This window comes from Tursiops truncatus, chromosome 3 (genome assembly GCF_011762595.2).
Source record: "Tursiops truncatus isolate mTurTru1 chromosome 3, mTurTru1.mat.Y, whole genome shotgun sequence".
NCBI lineage: Eukaryota > Metazoa > Chordata > Mammalia > Artiodactyla > Delphinidae > Tursiops > Tursiops truncatus.
Window position 1 is genome coordinate 155,197,245 of NC_047036.1, and position 26,467 is coordinate 155,223,711.

The window sequence follows — 26,467 nt, forward strand, 5'->3', positions numbered from 1 at the left end:
ATGAGGCACTCCCACCTCATGGCCGCCGATCTGACCGGCCCTCGCACTGGGCCTGGAGAGTCCAGGACCCCGAGCCTCCTTCTGCTCCTGTTTCTCCTGCCTCACACCCAGGCTGCAGCCACGGCCCACAGGCACCCTGCCAGTGAAGGGGTCGCCTTTAGCCGTGATGTGGGTAGGACCCCTCCAAGCCCGGGTTGGCGGTGGTCCCTGCGGTGAATCCCGGCCTTCCTCCCCCCAAGGGTGGAGACCCAGTCTTCCGCGGCCCTCCCCCTTTTCCCTCCTCCCATTCACCCTCCTCGGCTTTGCCTGTGGCCAGCCCTGCCCGAGTGCCACTGCTACTTGCATACTCGGTCCTTCTTTCCTCAGCTTGTGGCCAGCGTCATAGGCAGGGGAGGATCATGGGAGGCGTGGATACCCTTGAGAAAAAGTGGCCGTGGCAGGTCAGTGTGCACTATGCAGGCTTCCACATCTGTGGTGGGTCCATCATTGATGAATACTGGATCCTGTCAGCCGCCCACTGCTTTGGCAGGTGAGTGGGCAGTGCTGGATACCATTCCCATGGAGGTCTAGGGCTGCACGACCAACCACGTGGGTCACATAGGACTGGGACTTCTTGGAGGCAGGGGAGAGAGTGGGACCCAGCACACAGCTCCATCCACTACAGTTTCTTGCACAGGGCTGAGGGCTCCTTTAGGGACATCAGCTCTTCCAGAAAGGTGTGGAACCACATAATAGGATGAGAGGTGAGGAGAGGAGCCACATCTTAGATGAGAGGAGAGAAGAGAGGACAAATCACAGGATGAGAGGTGATGAAAGAGTTATCTTCATTGGCAGCTCATTGTACATCTGACAAGCTCACCATCCTGGGCTGTCCAGCAGGTCTTGGTGGGTCCCTGAATCCTCCATGGGCTCAGGTCAGGACTTTGTTGGGAGCAATTCTGCCAGACAGTCAGGTCCCTAATGTGCTGGAAGGGCTTGCTTTCCACATCCTGGCTGAGAGCTTGGATACCCAGGCTGCCATGCTTCAGGACTCCCTGAGTCTGTGATCTCATGGAAGCTCCTCTTCCCAGGTTCAAAGTGCTCAAACCACTATGCCTTTGTCCTCTGTCCCTACAGGAACAAGGTCATTGAAGCATTTGATATGTATGTGGGCCTTGTGGACCTCAGGGTTGCAGGCAATCACACCCAATGGTTTGAGGTGAATAAGGTGATCATACACCCCACATATGAAATGTACCATCCTGTTGGAGGCGACATCGCTCTGGTGCAGCTGAAAACTCGCATTGTGTTTTCCGACTCTGTGCTTCCCATCTGTATTGCACCCCCAGATGTGACTCTTTCGAACCTTTCTTGCTGGGCTACAGGATGGGGATCCATCTCCCAACAAGGTAAGAAAACAAAGTGCAGGGTCGATCCCATTATTGGAGCTTGTGGAAGGGATGATGGCTCTATGACTTTACAGGAGAGAACATGTTCTGTCCATTAAGGGGTTGCAAGTATCTGAGGACTGGAATCCCTATCCATCAATCGCTATCTGTTTCTCTGTCAATGTAGAATTTTGTTTTACTCCTGGCTGGCTTTGTTGTTTACAGAGAAGTAGTTACATCTACTTTGAGTGTGGAATGAATATTTAGTATACTGAGAACACAAATTTCCAAACATAGTTTTTCTTACGATTTTAAATTCAATTTAGAGATAATCTTTTTTTAACCTATGAAAAAACATTTTATTTATTCTAATTATCCATAAAAGCCTTGCACTTTCTTTCTAGGTTTAAATCTGCATAATTTAGAATTTTTATGGTTATTTAAAAGATTATTTTTAATTGCATTTGCTAATCAGACACAGCTGTTGATTTCTGTGCGTTGATCTTGTTTCCAGCCACCATATAGTACTCATTTATAATATTTTATCAGTTGATTATTTAATTGTTCTAGATTTTTTAATATCATATTTTCTTAAAATAAATATTGTTTCATCACTTCCTTTCCTATATTTTATCTTTTATTTATTTTTCTTATTGCAATGGTTAGAACCTCTAGTAGAAATGTTGCTAGGTCTACTTTTCTTGTTTTTTATTTTAATGGAAATGCTTCTAATGGTTTACTATTAAGTCTGTGGCTTGGTTTGGAGATTACAGATTGATATCTTACACCAGTTTAAGAAAGTTTCATATCTGGTTTACTTAAGTAAAAAAACATTATTGCAGTTAAGTGGATATAAATTCAGATTAGAATGTTAAAACTTTAAATGTTAAATGTAGTCCCCATGGTAACCACAAAAGGAAATTAAGAAGGAATTTAAACATTTCACTACAAAAAATCAACTAAATGCAAAGAAGACAGGAATACAAGAAAATGAGGGGGGAAAAAAGCTATAGGTCATGTAGAAAATAAGTAGCAAAATGACAGAAGCAAGTTCCTCCTTGTCAGTAATTACTTTAAATGTAAATGGGTTAAACTCGCAAATCAAAAGACAGAGACCAGAGTTAGGGAGATATAGCCAAGATGGTGGAATAGGAAGACCCTGAGCTCACCTCTTCTCACTGGAGCACCAAAATTACAACTACTGATACAAAAACTATTGATGAGAAAGACTGGAATCCACCAGAAAAGGTTTTCTACAACTAAAGATATAAAGAAGGAACCACAAAGAGATGGATAGGAGGGGCAAAGTCATAGTATAGTCAAGACCTATACCCTTGGGTGGCTGACCCATAAACAGGAGAACGATTACAAATATGGAGCTTCTCCCCAAGGAGTAAAGGGTCTGAGCCCCACATTGGGCTCCCCAGTCCTGGGGTCATGCACCAGGAATATTTGGTTTTGGAGGCCAACAGGGCTTAATTTTGGGAGACCCAGAAAGCTGTGAGAAATAAAGACTCTTAAAAGGCACATGCAAAATCTTACATGCTCCAGGACCCAGAGCAGAAGCAGTGATTTGAAAGGGGCGTAGGTCAGACCCACCTACTGATCTTGGAGGGTCTCCCAGAGAGGCAGGAGGCAACTGGAGTTCACCCTGGGGACACAGACACTGGTGGTGCTATTTTGGGGAGCTCTTTCTACCACATGGACATTTGTGTTGACAAGCATTATTTTGGAATCCTCCATCTAGCTTATTAGCCTCAGAACTCAGCCCTGTCCTTGCCCACCAGCCTATAGTCACCAGTACTGGGACTCCTCAACTCTAGCAACTAGCTGGGCTGGATACAGGCCCATCCACCAATAGACAGGTTACCTTAAGACTTCCTGAGACAACAGCCACCACTGGACATGGCCCTGTCTACCAGATGGCTCAGGACCTGACCCCACATGTCACTGTGCAGGCAGTAGACCCAGGGCACACAAGGCCCTGCAGCCAGAGACACCAGGACACAGCTCCATCCACCAGTGGGGAGGCACAAGCCCCAGAAACCCCTGGGGCTTGTCCCTACTCATCAGTGAGCTGGCTCTGGCCTCAGGACCAGCCTCACCCACCGGTGGGTGGACAACAGGCCCAGGACAACTGCAGGCACACAGCCTACTATGGCAGGATCCAGCTCACCTTCCATCAAGCTGGCACCAGCCCTGAGACAAGCTGGGCCTGAGCACTGCCCACCAGCAGAGCAATACACAAGATTTGGGGCCCCTAGGATCTGCAACGAGAAACCCCAGGACCTGGCATCTGCCCACCAGTGGGCAGACACCAGGTCCAGATCTCCTGGCCACTGGCCCCACACACCACCAGGCGTATACCAGCCCCAGAAACACCACAGCCTTTCACCCCAGAAACAGCACAGCCTTTCACCCTATCTTGTAGAAAGCAGCCAACTCACCAGCAGACCAACACCAGCTCTGAGATATCTTGGACTCCTCAGCCAACCACCCTGGGATCCAGCCCCACTCACCAGTAGGCCAACACTAGGTCCAAGAATCTTGACCCCACAATCACCCACACCAGAACCTTGACTCTTTCCACGAGTGAGCCAGCACTAGCACCAGGACCCCACAGTGTTACTCAGGCAGCCACCTCATGACCTGGCACCAACAATCAATTGGCAGCCTCCGCACAAAGCAGGGCCTGGCAACCAATCTGACTGGGGGTCAGCCATGCCTACCAGACAGTCCTCAGAACTCAGCTTGCCACAGTAGGAGGACCCACGCAGCCCACATATGGGGCATCACTAGAGCATATAGCTCTGGTGACCAGAGGGGATTACACTGCTGGGATGCATAGAATGTCTCCTACAAAAGGCTATTTATCCAAGGTGGGAAAATGCAGTCAACATACCAGATACATAGATATTAACACAGCAAATTAGTCAAAATGAGGTGACAGGGGAACATGTTCCAAATAAAGGAACAAGATGAAACCCCAGAAGAAGAACTAAGTGAAGTGGAGATAGGCAATCTACCTGATAGAGTTCAAGGTAGTGATCATAAAGATGACCAAAGAACTCAGGAGAAGAATGGATGAACAGAGCGAGCAGTTAGATGTTTTAACAAAGAATTTGAAAATATAAAGAAGAACCAAATAGAGATGAAGAATACAATGACTGAAATGAAAAATACACTAGAAGGAATCAACAATAGATTAGATGATGCAGAGGAACGGATCCGCAAGCTGGAAGACAGAGTAGTGGAAATCAATGAAGCTGAACAGAACAGAAAAAAGAAAAAATAGAGAGAAATGAGGATGGTTTAAGAGACCTCTGGGACAACATCAAGCATACTAACAATTGCATGATAGGAGTCCCAGAATGAGAAGAGAGAGAGAAAGAGGCAGAGAACATATGTGAAGACATAATAGCTGAAAACTTTCCTAACTGGGGAAAGGAAACAGACATCAGGTCCAGGAAGCACAGAGTCCCAAACAGGATCAACCACACCAAGACACCTTGTAATTAAAATGGCAAAAAATAAAGATAAAGAGAGAATATTAAAAGCAGCAAGGGAAAAACAACAAGTTACATACAGGGAACTCCCATAAGGCTATCAGCTGACTTTTCAGCAGTAACTCTGTAGGCTAGAAGGGAATGGCATGGTGTATTTAAAGAGTGAAAGGGAAAAACATACAACTAAGAATAATCTACCTGGCAAGGCTTTCATTCAGATTTGATGGAGAGATCCAAAGTTTTACAGACAAGAAAACTTAAAAGAGTTCAGCACCACCAAACCAGCTTTACGAGAAAAGTTAAAGGGACTTCTCTAAGTGAAAAAGAGCCACAACTAGAACATGAAAATTATGAAAGGAAGAAGCTCATCAGTAAAGGCAAATATACAGTAAAGATAGTAAATCAACCACATACAAAGCTAGTAAGAAGGTTAAAAGATGAAAGTAACAAAACCATTTATATCCACAATAAGTAGTTAAGTAATACACAAAACAAAAAGAAGTAAAATATGATGTCAAAAACAGTAATCTTGAAGAAAGGGGAGTAAAAATGCAGTGTTGTTAAAATGCATTTGAAAATAAAATATCAGCAATGTAAAATAATCATGTGTATATATAGAAGCATTATATGATGCTAACCACATGTTAACCACAAAGAAAATCTATAATAGATACATATATTTATACATCATTTATCTTGGAATATTTTGATTTCACCTTCATGTCTGAAGGATAGTTCTGTTGGATACAGAATTCTTTCTTGAAGGGTTTTTTCTTTCAACACTTTTGAGCCTGTTGTTCTACTGCCTCTGGCTTTCATTGTTTCTGGTGAGAAGTCAGCTATTAACCATACTGTTTATCACCATGTAATTGGTTGCTTTTCTCTTATTGATCTCAGGATTGTCTTTTGTCTTTGGTTTTCAGGAGTTTAATCATATTGTGTCTAGATGTGTATCTCTGTGTTTATCTTTCCTGAGGTTCAGTGAGATTCTCAGATATGAAGATTCTTTTTCATCAAATTCAGGATGTTTTGGGCCACATTTTCTTCAATTTTTTTTGCACTTCTCTCTCTCCCTTCCCCCCTCCCTTTCTCTCTCTTTCCTCTCCTCTTCTCACCTCTCTCCTTTCCCCTCTTTCTGGCAGTCTTGTTACATGTGTGTTGATGTGCTTCATGGCATCCACAGGTCTCTAGGGTCTGTTCACTTTTCTTCACTTTTTTTGCTCTATTCTTTTTTTTAAATGAATTAATTTATTTTTGGCTGCATTGGGTCTTCATTGCTGCTCTTGGGCTTTCTCTAGTTGCAGTGAGCAGGGGCTACTCTTCATTGCAGTGTGTGGGCTTCTCATTGCAGTGGCTTGTCTTTGTTGTGGAGCACAGGCTCTGGGCACATGGGCTTCAGTAGTCGTGGCTCGTGGGCTCTAGAGTGCAGGCTCAGTAGTTGTGACACATGGGCTTAGTTGCTCCACAGCATGTGGGATCTTCACAGACCAGGGCTTAAACCCATTTCCCCTTCATTTGCAGGCAAATTCTTAACCACTGCACCACCAGGGAAGTCTATGCTCTCTGTTTTAAATTAGATAACTTCTACTCATCTAGCTTCAATTTCACTGATTATTTTTTCTGCTATCTCATATCTTCTGTTGATCCAACCTACTGAATTATTAATATTGGTTACTGAACTTTTCAACTTTAGAATTTTCATTTTATTCTTTTTTTATAGTTTTTGTATTTCTGCTAAGATTCCCTATGTGTTGACTCATTATCATGATATTTTCATTTAACTTTTTTAATGTAGTTAAAAAAATTCTTTAAACATACTTATAACAACTGTTTTGAAATATTTATCAACTAAAATCAACACCTGAGGCCACACAGAGCTTCTTTATATTGACTTGTTTTTTCCTGAATATGGGTCATACTTTCCTATTTTTTGCATAGAATTTTTATTGTTGAAAATTGGACATACATAAAACATTGTAAGAACTTTGGATTCTGATTTTCCCTGAAGGTTTTGATTTCTTTTGCTTTGTTTTGAGTAATTTGCCTGGACTTAGTTTGCAGAATCTCTCTTGTAGTTTGTAGTTGCTGAGGTCTGTGCTCATTTTTTTATTCTTAATTCTTCTATTTATTATTTTTATTCTGTCTTCCTAAGTGTCACCACTGTGTCTTAATATCTCATTGGTTAGCCAATGATTTGGGCATCTCAAACTTCTAAGTCTTCCACCTTTGACAGTGGGTTTTGTGTGGAGGCTGGTGAACACATTTAGAGTCTGTGTGACTCTTGAGTCTGCCTCAGCTTTTACTTTTCACTGAGCCCACTTGTGCCTCCATGTTTATACATATAGTTACACAGTCATCCCAGGGATCAGTGGAGATTTATCTAGCCTTTCTATTGCTCTCTTATTTCCAGAGTCCCCATAAATTTCCATCAGAGACACTGTTCACCCCACCCAGAATGACAGTCTCCGACCAATACTGCTTTAGGTCTTCCTTGCTCATTTCCTACAAACCTAAATACTTTAAATGACAGTACAAAGTGTTGTTTTTTTCAGCTGTCCCCTCCAAATCAAATTCTCTCCGTCTGGCAGAAAAACTGCTTTCCCAGCCAGCCCTACCAAGGTAAAACTACCACAGTGACAGAGCAGAGATAGAGGAGTGTCAAGAGTGGTGAAGCCCCAGACAACTAGGTCAGACTTTTGCCATTGTTACCCAAAGTTCTACCAGTTGTTCATGAATAAGCACCTCTCAAGTTTCCTTTGCTTTTGTTTGACCTATGGAGCCCTGAAATTTTTAAAAATAATTTTGTTCAGTTTTATACTTGTTTATTGGAGAAAGGGTTTGCTGACCTCTTTACTCCATCCTAGCCAGAAATCTCATGTGTAGACTTATTTCTAAATTATTATTTTGTACTGTCTGTTTGCTGCTTTCTTTTAAATATTTTCCCTGTCATTCTCCCTTTCCAATAGACTGATTTCCTTTTTTTTAATTAATTAATTAATTTTATTTTGGGGTGTGTTGGGTCTGTTTCTGCATGTAGGCTTTCTCTAGCTGCTGAGAGTGGGGGCTACTCTTCGTTGTGGTGCACGGGCTTCTCATTACAGTGGCTTCTTTTGTTGTGGAGCATGGGCTCTAGGCATGTGGGCTTCAGTAGTTGTGGCACACAGGCTCAGTAGTTGTGGCTTGCAGGCTCTAAAATGGAGGTTCAGTAGTGTGGCACATGGGCTTAGTTGCCCCGTGGCATGTGGGATCTTCCCGGACCAGGGCTCAAACCCGTGTCCCCTTCATTGGCAGGTGGATTCTTAACCACTGCGCCACCAGTGAAGTCCCTGATTTTCTATATTACTTTTTTACTGTCTACTGCTCTGCAAGTTAAATTTCCAATTTTTGGGCTTCCCTGGTGGCGCAGTGGTTGAGAGTCCGCCTGCCGATGCAGGGGACATGGGTTCATGCCCCGGTCCGGGAAGATCCCACATGCCATGGAGTGGCTGGGCCCGTGAGCCATGGCCGCTGAGCCTGCGCGTCCAGAGCCTGTGCTCCACAACAGGAGAGGCCACAATAGTGAGAGGCCCACATACCACAAAAAAAAAAAAAAAAAAAAAATTCCAATTTTTAATCTTCTTGTAGCTCTTCTTAACTTTTTAACATGCACACCTGAACATACATGAGTTATGAACATATATACTCATGTATGTTCAGTTATACATGTTATCCAAAGGAAAAAATACCCTGTTTCATATATTTATATATATGAACATATATGTTTTATTATTTCATATGTTACTTCCATTTTGTATGTTACTGTTTTCCAGTATTTTCATTCCATCTTTTTTATACAATCAAGATTATTCTCTTTTATTGCTGTTTTATACAGCACATGCTTATCTGGCTTTATGCACATGTTAATCTAATTTCTTTATTCCTAGCATTATATTTCTTTTAATTAGGTTTACTTTCCTTATTTCCAAAGAATATGTTACAACTCTTAAACAAACAAGGATTAAAGGAGAAATCACGTATTAAATTAGAAAATATTTTGAGATGAATAAAAACAAAAACACATTACCAAAACTTATAGAATGCAGTGAAATCAGTGCTCAGAGGGAAATTTATAGCTATACAAGAAGTCAGACCTCAAATAAATAGCTTCATTTTATGACTTAAGGAACTGTAAAAAGAACAAGCTAAACCCAAAGCTAGCAAGAGGAAGGAAATAATGAAGATTAGAGCAGAAAAAAATGAAATAGAGAATAGAAAAAATTAGAGTGAATGAAATAAAAGTTAGTTATTTGAATAGATTGACAAAATTAACAAAACTTTAGCTAGACTGACCACAAAAAAAAAAGATAAAGTACAAATAGCTAAAATCAGAAATGAAACAGGGAACATCACGACTGACCTTACAGAAATAAAAAGGATTATAAGATAATACTACAATGAATTCTATGTCAAAAAATTAGATAATTTACATGAAATGGGAAAATTACTATAACAGTCAAATTATCAAAACTGAATCAAGAAAAAATAAAATTTCTGGATAGATTTATAACAAGTAAAAAGATTTAATCAGTATTCAAAAACCTCTCAACAAAGAAAAGTCCAGGACCAGATGACTTCACTGGTGAATACTACCAAACATTTTAAGAAAAATTAACACCAATTATTTTCAGATTCTCCAAAAAATAGGAGAGGAGCTCATTCTATGGGGCTAACATTACGCAGACACCAAAGCCAGACAAAGATGCCACAAGAAAAGAAAATCACAGACCACTATCCCTCATGAATATATATGCAAAAATCATCAACCAATACCAGCAAACTGAATCCAACAGTATATTAGAAAGATTATACACTACAACAAAGTAGGATTTATTCCTGGAATACAAAGGAGGTTCAACACACAATAATTGATCAATGTAATATACCACATTAAAAAGTGGAAAAAAACCATATGATAATCTCAAATGATGGATAAAAAGTATTTGACAGGATCCAACATCCTTTCATAATTTAAAGAAACAGTCATAAAACTAGGGATAGGAAGATACTTCTTCAAGATGATTAAAGGCATTTATGAAAAACTCACAGCTAACATTATATTCAGTGAAGAAAGACTGAGAACTTACCCCTAATATCAGGAACAAGACAGGATGCTAATTTTCACCACTAGTGTTCTATGTTGTACCAGACTCTAGACAGATACATTAGGCAATAAAAAGAAATGAAAGGCATCCAAATAGGAAATGAAGAAGTAAAACTATCTCTCTTCGTAGATGACAGACAATAAACAAATTCAACAAATTTGCAGGGCACAAGATCAACACACACACACAAAATCAGTTTCTATACACATTAATGAACAATTGAAAAAGGAAATTAAGAAAACAATTCTATATCATCCAAAAGGAAAATTACCTATAAATAAATTTATCCAAGGAAGTGAAAGACTGGTATACTGAAAGCTACAAAACATTGCTAAAAGAAATTTTACAAGATCTAAATAAATGTAAAGACAAGTCACGTTCCTGAATTGGAAAACTTAATACTGTTAAGATGTCAGCACTCCCCAAAGTGATCTAGATACTCAGTGCAGTCTCTATCAAAATTCCAATATTTTGCAGAAATGGAAAAACTGATCCTCAAAATCCTACGGAATTGGAAGGGAACCTGCATAGCCAAAACAGTCTTGAAAAAGATCAAAGTTGAAAGACTCACACTTCCTGATTTCAAAATTTTCTACAAAGCTACAATAATCAAAACAATGTGGTACTGGCATAAGAATAGATATATAGATCAGTGGAATAGTATTGAAAGCCCAGAAATAAATGCATACATCTATAACCAATTGACTTTTGACAAGGGTGCCACTCCATTAAATGGGGAAAGAGTAGTTTGTTCAACAAATGATGGTGGGACAACTGAATATCCACATTCAGAAGAATGAAGTTGGACCCCCATCTCACACCATACACAAAATTTTAAATGGGTCAACAACCTAAAATTAAGAGTTAATATAAAACTCTTAGGGGCTTCCCTGGTGGCGCAGTGGTTGAGAGTCCGCCTGCCAATGCAGGGGACACAGGTTCGTGCCCTGGTCCGGGAAGATCCCACATGCCATGGAGTGGCTGGGCCCGTGAGCCATGGCCGCTGAGCCTGCGCATCCGGAGCCTGTGCTCTGCAACGGGAGAGGCCACAGCAGTGAGAGGTCCGTGTACTGAAAAAAAACAACAACAAAAAAACCTCTTAGAAGGAAACATAGGAGTAAATCTTCATGACCTTGGATTTGGCAGTGGAATCTTAGATATGCTTTGTCTTTTTTTTTTTTTTTTTCCGGTACGTGGGCCTCTCACTGTTGTGGCCTCTCCCGTTGCAGAGCACAGGCTCCAGACGCGCAGGCTCAGCGGCCATGGCCCACGGGCCCAGCCGCTGTGCGGCATGGGGGATCCTCCCGGACTGGGGCATGAACCCGTGTCCCCTGCATTGGCAGGCGGACTCTCAACCACTGTGCCACCAGGGAAGCCCAGATATGCTTTGTCTTAAACCTCATGTTTAAGAAATCACACAGCATGTATTCTTTTTTCTCTTTCCTTCATCCTGCTATTTGTGAGATTCATCCACATTGTTGTTCATATCAGTAGTCGTCTTGTTTTTCTGTCATTTAATCTTCCATTGTATCAACTTGGCAAAATTTCTTTTATCCATGTTCCTTTAGATAGACATCTGAGTTGTCCCCAGTTTTTAGGTCATATGAAAAAATCTACAACAAATATTATTGTATAAGTCCTTTTGTGAACAAACGTACTTGCTTATCTTGGGGATATACTTGGTAATATAGACTGTGTTGGCTATAGGGTGGGGTAATTTTAACTCTATTAGAAACTGCCAAACAGCTTTATAAACTGGTTGTGACTTTTTATATTCCCATCACCAATGTATGAGAGTGCTAGTTGCTCCACATCATTGCCAACACTTGATAGTATCAGTCTTTTTCACTTTAGCTATGCCGATCATTGTGTCGTGATAGCCTCTTGAGGTTTTATGATTTGTAGAATTTTTTATGTATTCTAGATACACGTACTTTGATAGGTATGTACATATTCTCTGCTAGACTATGGCTTGCTTTTTTTCTTTCATATGTAGGGTCTTTTGTATCCTGCTTATGAAGATTTGCTTATTGTAAGCTCATGAAGATAATTTCTCCATTTATCCTAGAAGCATTATGAGTTTAATTTTTACCTTTAGTTATAAGATCCATCTAAAATTAATTTTTTGCATGTGATGTGAGGAAAAAAAACAAGGTTCACTTTTTTCTATATTGATATTCACTTGCTCTAGAACCATTTGTAAAGAATATCGCCTTTTCCCACTGACCTGTATTGGCACCTTTGTCAAACATCTTGTGACCGTATGTGTGTGGGTCTACTTCCAGGCTTACTATTCTGCCACATGGATCTCTCCAGTACAACAGTGCTGTGTTTACCATAACTTTATGATGAGTCTGGTCTTAACACATCCTCCACAGTTGTTTCTCTTCTTCAAGATTATCATGAGCATTCTGGGTCCTTTGCGTTTCCATATGAATTTTAGAATTAGTTCCCCAATTTCTACAATAAACCTGCTAAGATTTTGAATGACTCATTGTTTTCCATGGCTCTTGGCACTGTTCTCTGAGATATCCTGCTCCTTAGCTACTTCTTAAAAGGGCCTTGAAAAATACCACATTGAGCAAATTTCCCAGCCTCTCCTGGGGCCCAGAGCCTTTTCGACATTTCGAACATCACACTACCTTTTAGCCCAGACTGGCAACACTTTTACATGAACAGGTCTTGAGCTGTGTGGTCCTGCTGGTTATGGCTGAGCTTGCCTGTGTATTTAATGGTTGTCTCTCTATGGGCTGGCCTGTGACAGACTGAGCTGGAGTGCTAGACTCTGATTCATGCATCTTTCACTGTCCAGCAGGCTGCCCAGAAAATGTACACAGGCAGTGGTGGAGAAACACAACACCTTTTTTAAAACATCTTTTTGGAGTATAATTGCTGTAGAATGTCGTGTTAGTTTCTGCTGTATAGCAAAGTGAATCAGCTATATGTACACATATATCCCCATATCCCCTCCCTCTTGCATCTCCCTCCCATCCTCCTTACCTCACCTGTCTAGGTGGTCACAAAGCACCGAGATGATCTCCCTGTGCTATGCGGCTGCTTCCCACTAGCTATCTATTTTACATTTGGTAGTGTATCTATATCAATGCTACTCTCTCACTTCGCCCCAGCTTCCCCTTCCCCTTCCCAGTGTCCTCAAGTCCATTCTCTACATCTGCATCTTTATTCCTGTCCTGCCCCTAGGTTCTTCAGAATCTTTTTTTTTTTTTTAGATTCCATATATATGTGTTAGCATACAGTATTTGTTTTTCTCTTTCTGACTTACTTCACTCTGTATGACAGACTCTAGGTCCATCCACCTCACTACAAATAACTCAATTTCATTTCTTTTTATGGCTGAGTAATATTCCATTGTATATATGTGCCACATCTTCTTTATCCATTCATCTGTCGATGGACACTTAGGTTGCTTCCATGTCCTGACTATTGTAAATAGTGCTGCAATGAATGTTGTGGTACATGACTCTTTTTGAATTATGGGAGAAACAAAACACTTTTTGAAGCCTTTGCTTGCAACACTTCTGCTCAAATCCCATTGACAAAGCATGTCATGTGGCAAAATTCAGACCTAAGGACTGAGAAAATACATTACACCTCTCAATGGGAGTGACTGCAAAGACATATGGCAAAGGGCATATATGTAGGAAAGTATGGAGAATTGGATTAATTAATGAAATTCATCTCCCCTCAGTTTATAGTTTACCGCTTAACAGATAAACACTTAACATAGTATAACTCCATTTTCCCCTTCAATTCCTTATGCTATTGTTCTATATTTTTCTTCTGCACACTATATTGACATTATTGTTGCTTTAAACCTTCAGTAATCTTCCAACATACTTTTCAATAGTCTCATTTTTAACCTCATTCAGGAAATGATTGACCCAACGCTCAAATTCAGTTTACTCTGAAACCAGGACCACTCATCTCCTAGCAATATTTCTCGTCTCCCAGGTTTATCTTACAAATCTCTGCACCCCAACCTCTGCAGGGGAACGGGGGGATGCACACCCACGATCTCTGTAGGCCCAGATCATATGAATTCTCCACGATATTTTCATTCTAGGAGACCTTTCCCAAGTTCATCCCAGTCCTCTCTCCCTTATCAGACATCCAGTGTCATTTCATATGTCTGGTATCTGTCTATCTTGCTTTCTTTGGCCATCAGGGGCAGAGGATGGGAGTCATCCTAATTCATGGTTCAAAAAACATTATTCATTGGTTCATACGTGATCCTCTTTATGTTTGTTTGTAATAATATAATGCATACCTATGTAAACATCTCTCAAATAGGGAAATTAGTACAGTGTAACTTGTATCTGCTTTATGATCCTGACCCTCTTGGGTCTTCTCATTTGAGGGAACTTCTTAGCACAAATCTTTTTTTTTTTTTTACTGTGTTAAAATACACAAAATATAAAATTTACCACCTTAACTGTTTTTAAGTGTTCAGTTCAGTGGTATTAAATACATTCACATTGGTGTGTATCCATCACCACCATCCATCCCCAGGATTCTTTTCATCTTGTAAATCTGAAACTGTATACCCATTAAACTCTCTCTCTCTATATATATATATATTCTTTTTCAGATATTTTTCCATTACAGGTTATTATAAGATATTGAATATAGTTCCCTGTGCTATACAGTAGGTCCTTGTTTATCTATTTTATATATAGTAGTATATATATCTCAATTTGTCTCCCCCCACCCCCACTATCCCCTTTGGTAATCATAAGTTTGTTTTCCATGTCTGTGAGTCTATTTCTGTTTTATAAATAAGTTCATTTGTATCATTTTTATAGATTCCACATATAAGTGATATCATATGATATTTGTCTTTGTCTGACTTACTTCACTTAATATGATAATCTCTAGATCCATCCATGTTGCTGCAAATGGCATTATTTCATTCTTTTTATGGATGACTAATATTCTACTGTGTATATATACCACATCTTCTTTATCTATTCATGTGTCAATGGACATTTAGGTTGCTTCCATGTCTTGGCTATTGTAAATAGTGCTGCTATGAACATTGGGGTGCGTGTATCTTTTTGAATTACTCTGGGTGATATGCCCAGGAGTGGGATTGCAGGATCATATGGTAACTGTATTTTTAGTTTTTTAAGGAACCTCCATACTGTTCTCCATAGTGGCTGAAGCCACCAACAGTATAGGAGTGTTCCTTTTTCTCCACACCTTTTTAGCATTTATTATTTGTAGTCTTTTTAATAATGGCCATTCTGACTGGTGTGAGGTGATACACCAGTAGTTTTGATTTGCATTTCTCTAATGATTAGCAATGTTGAGCATCTTTTCATGTGCCTGTTGGCCATCTGTATGTGTTCTTTGGAGAAATGTCTATATAGGCCTGCAAAATTTCATTCCTTTTGAAGGCTGAATAATATTCCATAGTGTGCATACACCACATTTTGGTAATCCATTCATTAGTCAGTGGACACTTGGGTTGCTTCCATGTTTTAGCTATTGTGAATAATGGTGGTATGAAAATGGATGTACAAATAGCTATTTTAGCCCCTGCTTTCAATTCTTTAGGTATATACCCAGAAATAGAAGTACTGGGTCAAATGGTAATTATATTTTTAATTTTTTGAGCAACCTCCATTCTGTTTCTCATAGTAGCTGTACCGTTTTATATTCCCACGAAGAGTGCACAAGTGTTCCAATTTCTCCACATCCTTGCCAGCCCTTGTTGTTTTCTGTGTTTTGATGGTAGCCATCCTTATGGGTGTGGAGTGGTATCTCATTGCAGTTTTGATGTGCATGTTGAGCATCTTTTCATGTGTTGATTGGCCATTCATATGTCTTCTTCGGAGAAATGTCTATTTGAATTCTTTGCCCATTTTGGAATCGGGTTGTTTGGGTTTTTTTGTTGTTGAGTTTTAGGAGTTTTCTATATATTTTGGATGCTAATACCTTATAAGATATATGATTTGCAAATATTTATTCCTAGACCATACGTTGCCTTAAAAAGGCAACTGTGGATAGTGTCTTTCGTGTACAAAATTTTAAAATCTTCATGAAGTCCAGTTTGTCTATTTTTTCTTCTGTTACATGTGCCTTTGGTGTTGTATCCAAGAAATCACGGCCAAGTCCAATGTCATGAAATTTTCATCCTATCAATATTTTTAAATCTATTGAGATTTAATTTGTGGCCTAAAATATGGTCTCTCCTGGAAAATGTCCCACGTGTACTTGAGAAAAATGTTTATGCTGTTGTTGGGTGGAATGTTTTGTATATGTCTATTTTATCTAGTTGGTTTATTGTGTTAAGTCCTCTGTTTCCTTGTTTATCTTATGTCTGATTGTCCTATCCATTATTGTGAGAGAGGTATAGAAGTCTGCAAATATTATTGTAGAACTTTCTATTTCTCCCTTGAATTCTGTCAGTTTTTGTTTCATATATTTTGATGTAAATATTTATAATTGTTATATCTTCTTGCTGTTTAGAGTCTTTTATTAATATGTAATGTCCTTCTTTGTCTCTTATAAACTTTTTTGATTTAAAAATCTTTTTTTTTTTGCTGATATTAGAATAACCACTCCTGCTCTTTTTTGGTTACTATTTGCATGAAATATCTTTTTCCATTTTTTCACTTTCAACTTGTTTGTGCCTTTGGATCTCAAGTGACTCTTGTAGTCATCATATAGTTAGGTCACGTGTTTTTAATCCATTCTGAAAATCTCTGCCTTTTGATTGGAGAGTTTAAGTCTATTTAGATTTAAAGTAATTATTGATAAGGAGGGACTTACTTCTGTCTTTGTGATACTAGTTTTCTATATGCCCCATAGCTTTTTTGTCTCTAATTTCCTGCATGACTATTTTTTTGTATTTAGTTGATTTTTTGTAGTAAAATGTTTAAATTTCTTTCCTTTTGTGTATATTTTATAGCTATTTTCTTTGTGATTATCTTGGGGATTACCTTTAACATTCTATTTGGAATTTACAACAGCTTAACTTCAATAACATACAAAAACTCTGCTCCTTTAGAGTTCCATCCACAGCCAGTCTGGTTGTTGATGTCACAAAATTACATCTTATACATTTTGTGCTCCCAAACATAAACTAACAATTCTTTTAAATGCATTGGTCTTTTAAATCATGTAGAAAACAAAAAGTGCAGTTACAAAACATTGCTACAATAATATTGGCTCTTGGGGCTTCCCTGGTGGTGCAGTGGTTGAGAGTCTGCCTGCCGATGCAGGGGACACGGGTTCATGCCCTGGTCCGGGAAGATCCCACATGCCGTGGAGCAGCTGGGCCCGTGAGCCACGGCCGCTGAGCCTGCGCATCCGGAGCCTGTGCTCCACAACGGGAGAGGCCACAACAGTGAGAGGCCCACATACCGCAAGAAAGAAACAAAAACAAGAACAAATAATATTGGCTCTTATCACTAACAATGTATTTATTTTTATCGAGATCTTCATTTTTTCATATGCCTTTAAGTTACTGTCTAGTGTCCTTTTTTTTTTTTTTTACCTGCAGTACTCCCCTGAGCATTTCTTGCATGGCAAGTCTAGTGGTCACAAACCCACTCTACATTTGTTTATCTAGGAATTTCTAAGAATAGCTTGGTTCCTCCCCACTTTGGAGAGACACTTTTGCCAGATTAAAATTCTTGGTTTGACAGTTTTTCTCTTTTATCACTTTAACTATATCTGTCCATTGTCTTCTGGTCTCCAAAGTTTCTGATGAGAAATATACTGATAATCTTATTGAGGATCCCTTGTATGTGATGATTCTCTTCTCTTTTACTGCTTTCAGAATTCGCTTTTGGGCTTTGGCTTTTGAAAGTTTGATTATAGTGTGTTTCAGTGTGGATCCTTTTGAATTCATCTTTCCTGGAGTTTGTTGAGCCCCTTGGATTTTTATATTTATGTCTTTCATTAAATTTGCAAAATTTTCAGCTATTATTTCTTAAAATACTCTTTCTGCCCCTTTATCTCTCTCTTCTCCTGGGACACCCATAATGTGTATGTTGCCTTCTTGATGGTGTCCCACAGGTCCCTTAGGCTCTGTTTGCTTTTCTTCCATCTTTTTTTTTGCGGTACGCGGGCCTCTCACTGTTGTGGCCTCTCCCGCCGTGGAGCACAGGCTCCAGACACGCAGGCCCAGCAGCCATGGCTCACAGGCCCAGCCGCTCCGCGGCATGTGGGATCTTCCAGGACCGGGGCACGAACCAGTGTCCCCTGCATCGGCAGGCGGACTCTCAACCACTGCGCCACCAGGGAAGCCCTTCTTCCATCTTTTTTATTTCTGTTCCTCAACCTCAATAATTTCTATTGTCCTATCTTCAAGTTCACCGCTTCTTTCTTCTGCCTGCTCAGAGCTGCCTTTGAATCCATCTAGTGAAGTTTTCATTTCAGTCATTGTACTTTTCAGCTTTGGAGTTCCTTTTTGTTTTGTGTTGTTGTTGTTGTTGTTTGCGGCACGCGGGCCTCTCACTGTTGTGGCTTCTCCCGTTGTGGAGCACAGGCTCCGGACATGCAGGCTCAGCAGCCATGGCTCATGGGCCCAGCTGCTCCGTGGCATGTGGGATCCTCCTGGACCAGGGCACGAACCCATGTCCCCTGCATTGGCAGGTGGACTCTCAACCACTGTGCCACCAGGGAAGCCCCTCCTTTTTGTTTTGTTTTTAGATTTTCTATCTTGGTTGATAGTTCCACTTTGCTCACACATTATTTTCTTGACTTTCTCCACATCTTTTAGTTCTTTGAGCATTTTTAAGACCATGTTTTAAAGTTTATCTAATATATCTGCCTTTATGTCTTTCTTAGGGACAGATTCTGTTAATTACATTTTTCCTTTGATTGAGCCATTTCCTGTTTCACTGTATGTCTTGTGGTTTTTTTTGTCAAACACTGGACATTTTAATCTAACAATGTGGTAGCTATGAAATTCAGATCCTCCCCCTTACCCAGGGTTTGCTGGGTTTAAAAAAATTTGTGTGTGTTAGTGATTGTTGTAGGCTGTCTCTGTGCAGAGGACCAGTCTGAGGTTGAGATCTTATGTTTTTTCTGAACCTTTACCTGGGCATGCATGGTTACTTTCTAATTTTCCCCATATATTCAGTTGCTTTTGAATGTTCTAGTCTTTAATGTCTGGATCCCAAAAACAGAAAAATGAAGGGAGAAAAGGGCCATGGCCCCATAAATTCCCTAGAAGTCACTTCATCTGGAGCAGGAGGTGCTTGTGACAATTGGGAGAGATGCAACAACAATGGCTGCCTCCCTCTTTGTGTGTACCTCTGTGATCAGAACAGCAATCAAAGCACAGATCCCCAATATACAGAGGACAGGGTCTTCTTTGCTCACCTTGGCTCTCACATGCTGTGTGCAAGCTCTCCAGGAATATGTGTACAGCCGCCTGTCCCAGGGGTGGGGGTTTGTAGCTGTTACTGTGCTAAGAGCTGAAATTGACTAAAGTTGACTGCAATTTACCCTCCAAGTCTTCAACAGATTCTAGAGTTCCAAAATACTTACATCAGACAAATTCTGCCAGTGCAGTTGTCCTGGTGGGAGACAGATTCCGTGTTTCCTGCTTGGCCATCTCCCAGGATCCTCTCCACAAATCTCTCACAGACAATCATGGTATATACATGGATTCCGGGGCATAGAATCCACTACCCCTCAGGAACTAATGCCACAGATTGGGAAGGTTGGACCTAAATAAAAGAATGGCAGGTTCCATTCTCTTCTAGCTGGAAGCTGCCTTTATATATCTTCTCATCCTGTATGAGACCCTGGGCCTGACTTACCCTTCATTCAAGATACAACCACAGCATTATGGCCTTCCCTCAGCAGAACTCAGTGAGAGAACCATCTAGAATGCAAGAACATGCTCTAGGATGCACAAATCAAAAGTGGTCCAAGGGCTTCCCTGGTGGCGCAGTGGTTGAGAGTCTGCCTGCTGATGCAGGGGTCACAGGTTCATGCCCCGGTCCGGGAAGATCCCACATGCTGTGGAGAGGCTGGGCCCATGAGCCATGGCCACTGGGACTGCGCATCCGGAGCCTGTGCTCCACAACGGGAGAGGCCACAACAGTGAGAGGCCCGTGTACTGCAATAAAAAAAAAAGTGGTCCAAGTAACCCTAGGGCCACCTAATGCAGTTTTGCAGTTTCTCAGTCAAGGCCAACAAACCAAAAATAACTAGAAAGTAGCCCCATCTTTATTTAGGTCGCTTAGATAACATTACATGCGTTCTGACTTCAATACAATACATATTTCTTCTTTATTTCCCTCTTCTCCTATTCCACACCAGCAAACCTCTGAAAATTACCAACAAAAAGAACTCTCTGACACTCAGCTCACAAGACCACACTGTTTCCCACTCACTCACCTCTTCTTTGAATGTTCTTCAGTGAGCTTCTCTGGTCTTTTTTTTAGCTTTTAGGATTGTTTCTTTTTCTTATAAACATTCGTGAAACTCTCAAATCAATACATTTAACATTTTCATCATCTCAAAAAGTTCTCTTACTGCTTTGCAGCCAAACTCTTTCTTCTAAGGTAAGTATTGTTCTCATTTCTGTCCCCATTAATGAGTTTTATATTTTTGGACTTTATATAAATGGAGTTACAGTACTCTTTTGCTCAATATACTCTGTAAGATTTATTCATGTTTTGCATGTATCATTAGTTCCTTTTTGATTATTGTTGAGGAATATTTAATCACATAAATACCAAAATTCATTTGTCTATTCTTCTGTTGACTGACATTTGGGTTGCTTCAGTTTGGGGCTATTGTGAATAAAACTCTTATGAACATTCTCTTACAGCTCTCTCTACATATGTGCTTTCATTGCTCTTGGGCGCATACATGACAATGTGTTTACTTATTTATGCAGTTCTGAGAAACTACAAAGGATTTCCCAAAATGTATGTACAATTTTACACTGTCAGCAATGAATAAGAGTTACAGATCTCTTTGTCTGAAGAAGTCTTTATTTTACCTTCAGTTTTGAAAGATAATTCTAGATACAGAATTCTGGGTAGATGGTTTTCTGGTTTTAATTTGCTTTGCAAGAGGCTGCTTCATTTTATTCTGGTTTGCATAGTTTTTGATGATAAACTTGTAACTCTTATTCGTGATATTCTGTATGAAATATTTCCCCACCCTCCCTGTCTTCAGGCTTTTCCTTGACTTTTTTTCTCAGCCATTTGACTATGATTCTTTCTTTCTTTCTTTCTTTCTTTCTTTCTTTCTTTCTTTCTTTCTTTCTTTCTTTCTTTCCATCTTTCTTTCTTTCTTTCTTTCTTTCTTTCCTTCTTTCTTTCTTTCTTCTTTCTTTCTTTCTTTCTTTCTTTCTTTCTTTCTTTCTTTCTTTCTTTCTTTCTTTCTTTCTTTCTTTCTTTCTTTTCCTTCCTTCCTTCCTTCCTTCCTTCCTTCCTTCCTTCCTTCCTTTCTTTTCTTTCTTTCTGCCATGCGGCCTGCAGGATCCTATTTCCCTAACCAAGGATTGAATCCATGCCCCCTGCAGTGGAAGGGCAGAGTCCCAACCACTGGACCACCAGGGAATTCCATTGACTATGATGTTTCTAAGTGTATGTGTTTGCTTGTTTTATTCTGGCCTGGGGCTCTCTGAACTTCTTGAATCTCTGGTTATTATAGTCTTTAATTTTGGAAATTTCTTGGCCATTATATTTCCACATATTTCTTATCCCCTGTACTCTCTTCTTCTGGGAATAATTCCACATATGTTACGCTGCTATTGTCCCACAGCTCATAAGTGCTCTGTTTTGCTTTATTCCCCACTCTTTTCCTTTTGTTTTTCAGCATGGGTAATAGCTATTAACCTATCTTCACATTAATTGATTTTTTCCTCATTTGTGTCCAGTCTGCTGATACACCCAATGAAGTAATTTTTTAATCTCTGATAATGTGTATTTCTGGCATTTCCAATTGGTCCTTTTTTTTTTTGTAGTTTCCATATCTCTGCTTAAATTCTTCATTCTTTTCATGCTTGTTGTTTACTTCTTAATAATTTCTTCAACATATTAATCATAGTTATTTTAATGTTCCTTAAATATACTTTCAACATTTTGGTCATCTCTGGGCCTGACTGTATTCAATGTTTTATCTCTTGACAGTGGGTCCAGTGTTTTATTCCTGCCTTCCCCATACCTTTGTGTCTGTGCATGTGTGTGTGTATATATGTGTATCTTTTAATTTTTGGTTGAATGTTAGACATTATAGAAGAATATTTAAGACTAAAGTCTCTGTACCCCAAAATAGGCATTCCTCTTCTTCTGCCAAAGCATTAGTAGGGTGGGACAGGGCTGATTCAGGCTAGTGAGAACTTGAGCTGGGTTGTGGCTTCTGTTGTTGCTCTTACTGACTTCAGAGCACCAGAGGCCTCAGGTCCCTCCATGGTGGGCTGCTGCAATGTTGTGCTCTGTGTGAGACCTGGGGTGTTTCTCTGTTCCTGCTTCACCCTTCACTTCACATCTCTGTACATCCACAGCACATTTTGCCTGCCCTCCAGAAGAAAATTGCTGTTCTTGGTATTCATTACTAGGCTGCTATTGAGAAGGAGAAACTTGATCCCCTGACCCAGCCTCAGCCTCAGGCAGAGCTGTAGGTCTTAGATTTGGAAATGGACCTCTGTGCACCACTACTCTACCTTTGGGGCAGCTAAGCTCTGCTTTGTATCTGTGATGGTTCTGAGAGAATCTAGACCCTGCCCTCATGTTAGCAGACCTCTCGTATTACTGATGTGGGCTCTTGGCACCTCAGATTTTCCAGGGATGTAGGGCTTGTTTCTACTCTTCCTCCAGAATAGTCCACCTGTACCAGGTCCTGAGGGCAGGAGTATGTGGTGGCCCCACACACACAACCAGTAGAAGGCTTCTGCTCCACATGTGAGTAGGGAAGCAAGCTGTGTTCTTACAGGTCCCCAGTGGTAGTGGTCATTTTCTGAACACCTGCACTGAGGTGCCCTCTCTGTGGACCCCTGCCGTGCCCCGAGTATATTTCATGAGCTGCTAGTGGAGACCTAAGGGAAAGACCTACCAGTGAGTGCAATCCTCCTCTTGTCTGATTTCTCATCATTCTGAACTGGCACACTAGCCCACAACTGAAGAACTCATTGAAATTACAGCTAGCTGACTTCTCCCTTCCACTTCTGTGATACACCTCTTCCTTTGTGCTGTGCTAATAATTGTGCAGAGCTCATCATTCTGGCCCTCTGTCCACCTGGTTCCATGTGGGCCTTGGCATCTGTGTAAGGGATATTTTACCCTGCATCTACACTGTTTTCACTCAATGTCTTGGTTGCTCCACAAGACTCTCCACTCTTGACTCTGGGAACTGTGAAGTCTAACCTGGCCATTCTGCCCTTCCTGTGGAATTGTACATTCTGCACACATGGCTCGGGGTCCAACGGCAGACTTGGGGCACTGAGGCCCCCTGTGTTCCCTCTAGGGTCCTTCTCTCTGGAGCACCCTCCTTCCGGCATCTGCCTTTGCGGATTCCAGCTGCCTGTGCTCCTCCTCATGCCACAGCCTGGAGTGTGCCCCAGACAGGATGATGGGGCCCTTGTAGACCTTGCCTCATCTGTTCTCTTTGCTCAGGGGCCACAGCCCTGCCCTGACTCAGGTCCAATGGGAAATAATTGCCTGCTGGGTAGACATGTTTACTGCTAGCTTCTGGTAGAGGGAAGTTCACTCCCAGTCACCCCACTGTGGGCACAATGAAAGGCCTCAGGTAGATTTTTAGCTGGCTTAGTAGTTAAAAGTATTTCCTAACTGCATTTCACTGTGTTGCTTCTCCAGCATCCCCCACCCTGAGTTTTTTGACTCCTTCTATTGCTCTGCATTCCTATTTGCAATCATCTAATTCTTCCATGGCTCCTCTCCTGATATTAACTTGCCAACACAGCAGCAACCGCAAACACTGCTGATATTCTGCTTCCCATTTTCTTCCTTCGAGGTACACATTCGTTAGCTCTAAAACTGATTCCGCACCTACCGCAGGCTATGCCATCCCCAAATACATGCCCCCACTTGATACCCAATCGTTTGAGTCTTTAACCTGTGAGAACAGCTCCTCTCCAGGTAGAGCAGGCCCACTTGCACATTGGTCAGGAAAGTGCAAGTTTTCTGGGAGCAATTACTATATCCATTGGCATAGACAAGGACACATGGAGTGACAACCCACAAAAATTGGAGGCTACTTTCTTGCACACACTGTGTCATGTGCTCACTCTCACCCAGGGGCTCAGCTGATGGAGCTGTTTGCACTTGAGCCACGGCAATGGGAATGTAATGGGCTGAACCAAGTCCTGGCTCTTACATCTCTCTTAGGAAGTGTCATGTGACATATGTTTAAACTTTATTGACCAAAGCCTGAGTCCCCATTGCAGAGAAAGGAGCCATGTGGAGGGTGGGAGTAAGAGAAGGAACTCCAGTGTGAGCCCACTAGGCCTTGGGGCTTGGTGTGCCCTGTGGAACAGGTGTGAGAAGACCATTCACTGGGCCTGCACTCCTTTCTGACAGGAGACACTTCAGACAAGCTGCAGGAGGTGCAGCTGCCTCTGGTCCCATTGCCCCTATGCCAGATGCTCTATGGACACACGTCCTACATTCTGCCGGACATGCTGTGTGCCGGGGACCTCAGGAACATGAAGACTGCTTGTGAGGTACAACCCACTGTGGGGGCGGGAGGCTAAGCCCAGGGATTTCAGATCTTCCATCTGCTTTAAGCCCGGGGCACTTCTGCCAGTTGGGTAGGTGGTCCCAGACCACCTGGCTCCTGTGGGGATCAGAAGTACATCTCCATGCAGCCATGGGTTGAGTGGGAAGCCACAGGGTAGCTTATGTGCAAATGGAACACAGGCCTCAGTCAGGCCCTGTGGACCCCAGTGCTGGCCAGAGCAGCCCAGGGCTCCACGTCTGCCCAGGGGCCATGCCTGCTGACTGTCACTCCATAGCACCCACCCTCTACTTGCAGGACAATGCAGTGAACACTGCTTGCCTGCAGCAGGGCCTCTTCACTGACAAGGTGGGGCTGCATGAGTGGCAGGATCCTGGCCCCATCCCACAGTGTTGGCACTGGGCCACCCTCATGCAGGAGGCCCCAAACTCCCAGTTCACAAGAAACTCCTCTTTTTTTCCAGGGTGACTCTGGGGGCCCACTTGTCTGTGAATTCAACAGCACCTGGATGCAAATTGGAGTAGTGAGCTGGGGGCGTGGTTGTACATACCCTATGTATCCTGCAGTTTATGCCCGAGTCTCCTTTTTCTCAGAATGGATTCGTTATCACATAGAAAACACACCCTTACCTCTTCAGCCACTCCCTACCCTCTCCTCCACTCTGGGGGCTGCCATCAATGTCCTTGTGACTTCACTGGCTGTCCTGTCAATGTTGTAAGGACCACAGCCCTCATCCAGCTTCTTCATGGCTGCATGCCTCTGTTCCTACCCAGCTCCAGCCGAAGTCTTCACACACCTGAGCAAGGTGTGGGCAATCAGCCAGGCCCACATGCGAGGTCCAAGAGGAGGCTGACCAGGGCCACACCCAGGAAGGCAGAGGCTGGTCTCATCACAGAAGGGCAGGGGTACATGGGAGAGCAGAGCACATTGGTTGAGTGCTCTGGGCACCTGAGATTTGGTAAGATATTAAATATTTACAAAGCAAGTGTCCCAGAAGTCTTATGTTCATCTTTCTATCCAGAGTGCAGGCTCCCTCATGCACACAGAGTATGTTCATCACCCTGCCTTATCACAATGACAGGCAGAAGGGTGAGAGGAGAAGGATAAACCAAACTGCAGCATCTCTAGAAAGGATAGCCATACAAACCCTGGTGTCTGGATATAGAATCCAGGGTGTGACCAAAGCCAGGGCAAAGGGAAGGTCGTCATCTTAAAAACTTAGACCTATCAATATCAAAGAGTTTTAAATATTCAAACATCTAATTTGGAAAATGGAAAACATGAGCTGAGAGTCGGCACACAAAGGAAACTAAAAAAGATAAAAGCAGAAATAAATAGCCAAACATCAGAAAACACTAAAACTAGCATTTTAGAAATATAGATTTTGAAAAAAAATCAAGAAGTAGGAAAATAAATCACGAATATAATCAAGATATAATGTGAGGGGACTTCCCTGGTGGTGCAGTTGTTAAGAATACGCCTGCCAATGCAGGGGACACGGGTTCGATCCCTGGTCCGGGAAGATCCCACATGCCGCAGAGCAACTAAGCCCGTGTGCCACAACTACTGAGCCTGCACTCTAGAGTCTGCGAGCCACAACTACTGAGGCCCGCGCACCTAGAGCCCGTGCTCCACAACAAGAGAAGCCACTGCAGTGAGAAGCCCGTGCACCTCAACGAAGACCCAATGCAGCCACACACAAAAAGAGATATAATGTAAGACCAAAAATACACAAAACAAGAAACGACAATTAAGCGCA

At 41.6% G+C, this 26,467-nt stretch overlaps 1 protein-coding gene across 1 annotated transcript; it reads left to right on the forward strand.

Moving 5' to 3' along the window:
- PRSS38 (serine protease 38) lies at positions 1-25,618 on the forward strand. The gene is made up of 5 exons (XM_073801959.1): positions 1-172; positions 367-529; positions 1,117-1,388; positions 24,552-24,694; positions 25,482-25,618. The coding sequence occupies exons 1-5, from the start codon at positions 1-3 to the stop codon at positions 25,506-25,508; spliced, it is 777 nt and encodes a 258-aa protein (XP_073658060.1). The 3' UTR covers positions 25,509-25,618.
- The last annotated feature ends 849 nt before the right edge of the window (positions 25,619-26,467 follow it).

What these genes read in the sequence shown, in the direction of transcription:
- PRSS38 (XM_073801959.1), top strand. Translation starts at nt 1, where the DNA reads ATGAGGCACTCCCACCTCATGGCCGCCGATCTGACCGGCCCTCGCACT. An exon ending in CGCCTTTAGCCGTGATGTGG is followed by an intron (nt 173 to 366) that starts GTAGGACCCCTC and finishes TTCTTTCCTCAG; the next exon opens with CTTGTGGCCAGCGTCATAGG. An exon ending in ACATGAAGACTGCTTGTGAG is followed by an intron (nt 24,695 to 25,481) that starts GTACAACCCACT and finishes GTTCCTACCCAG; the next exon opens with CTCCAGCCGAAGTCTTCACA.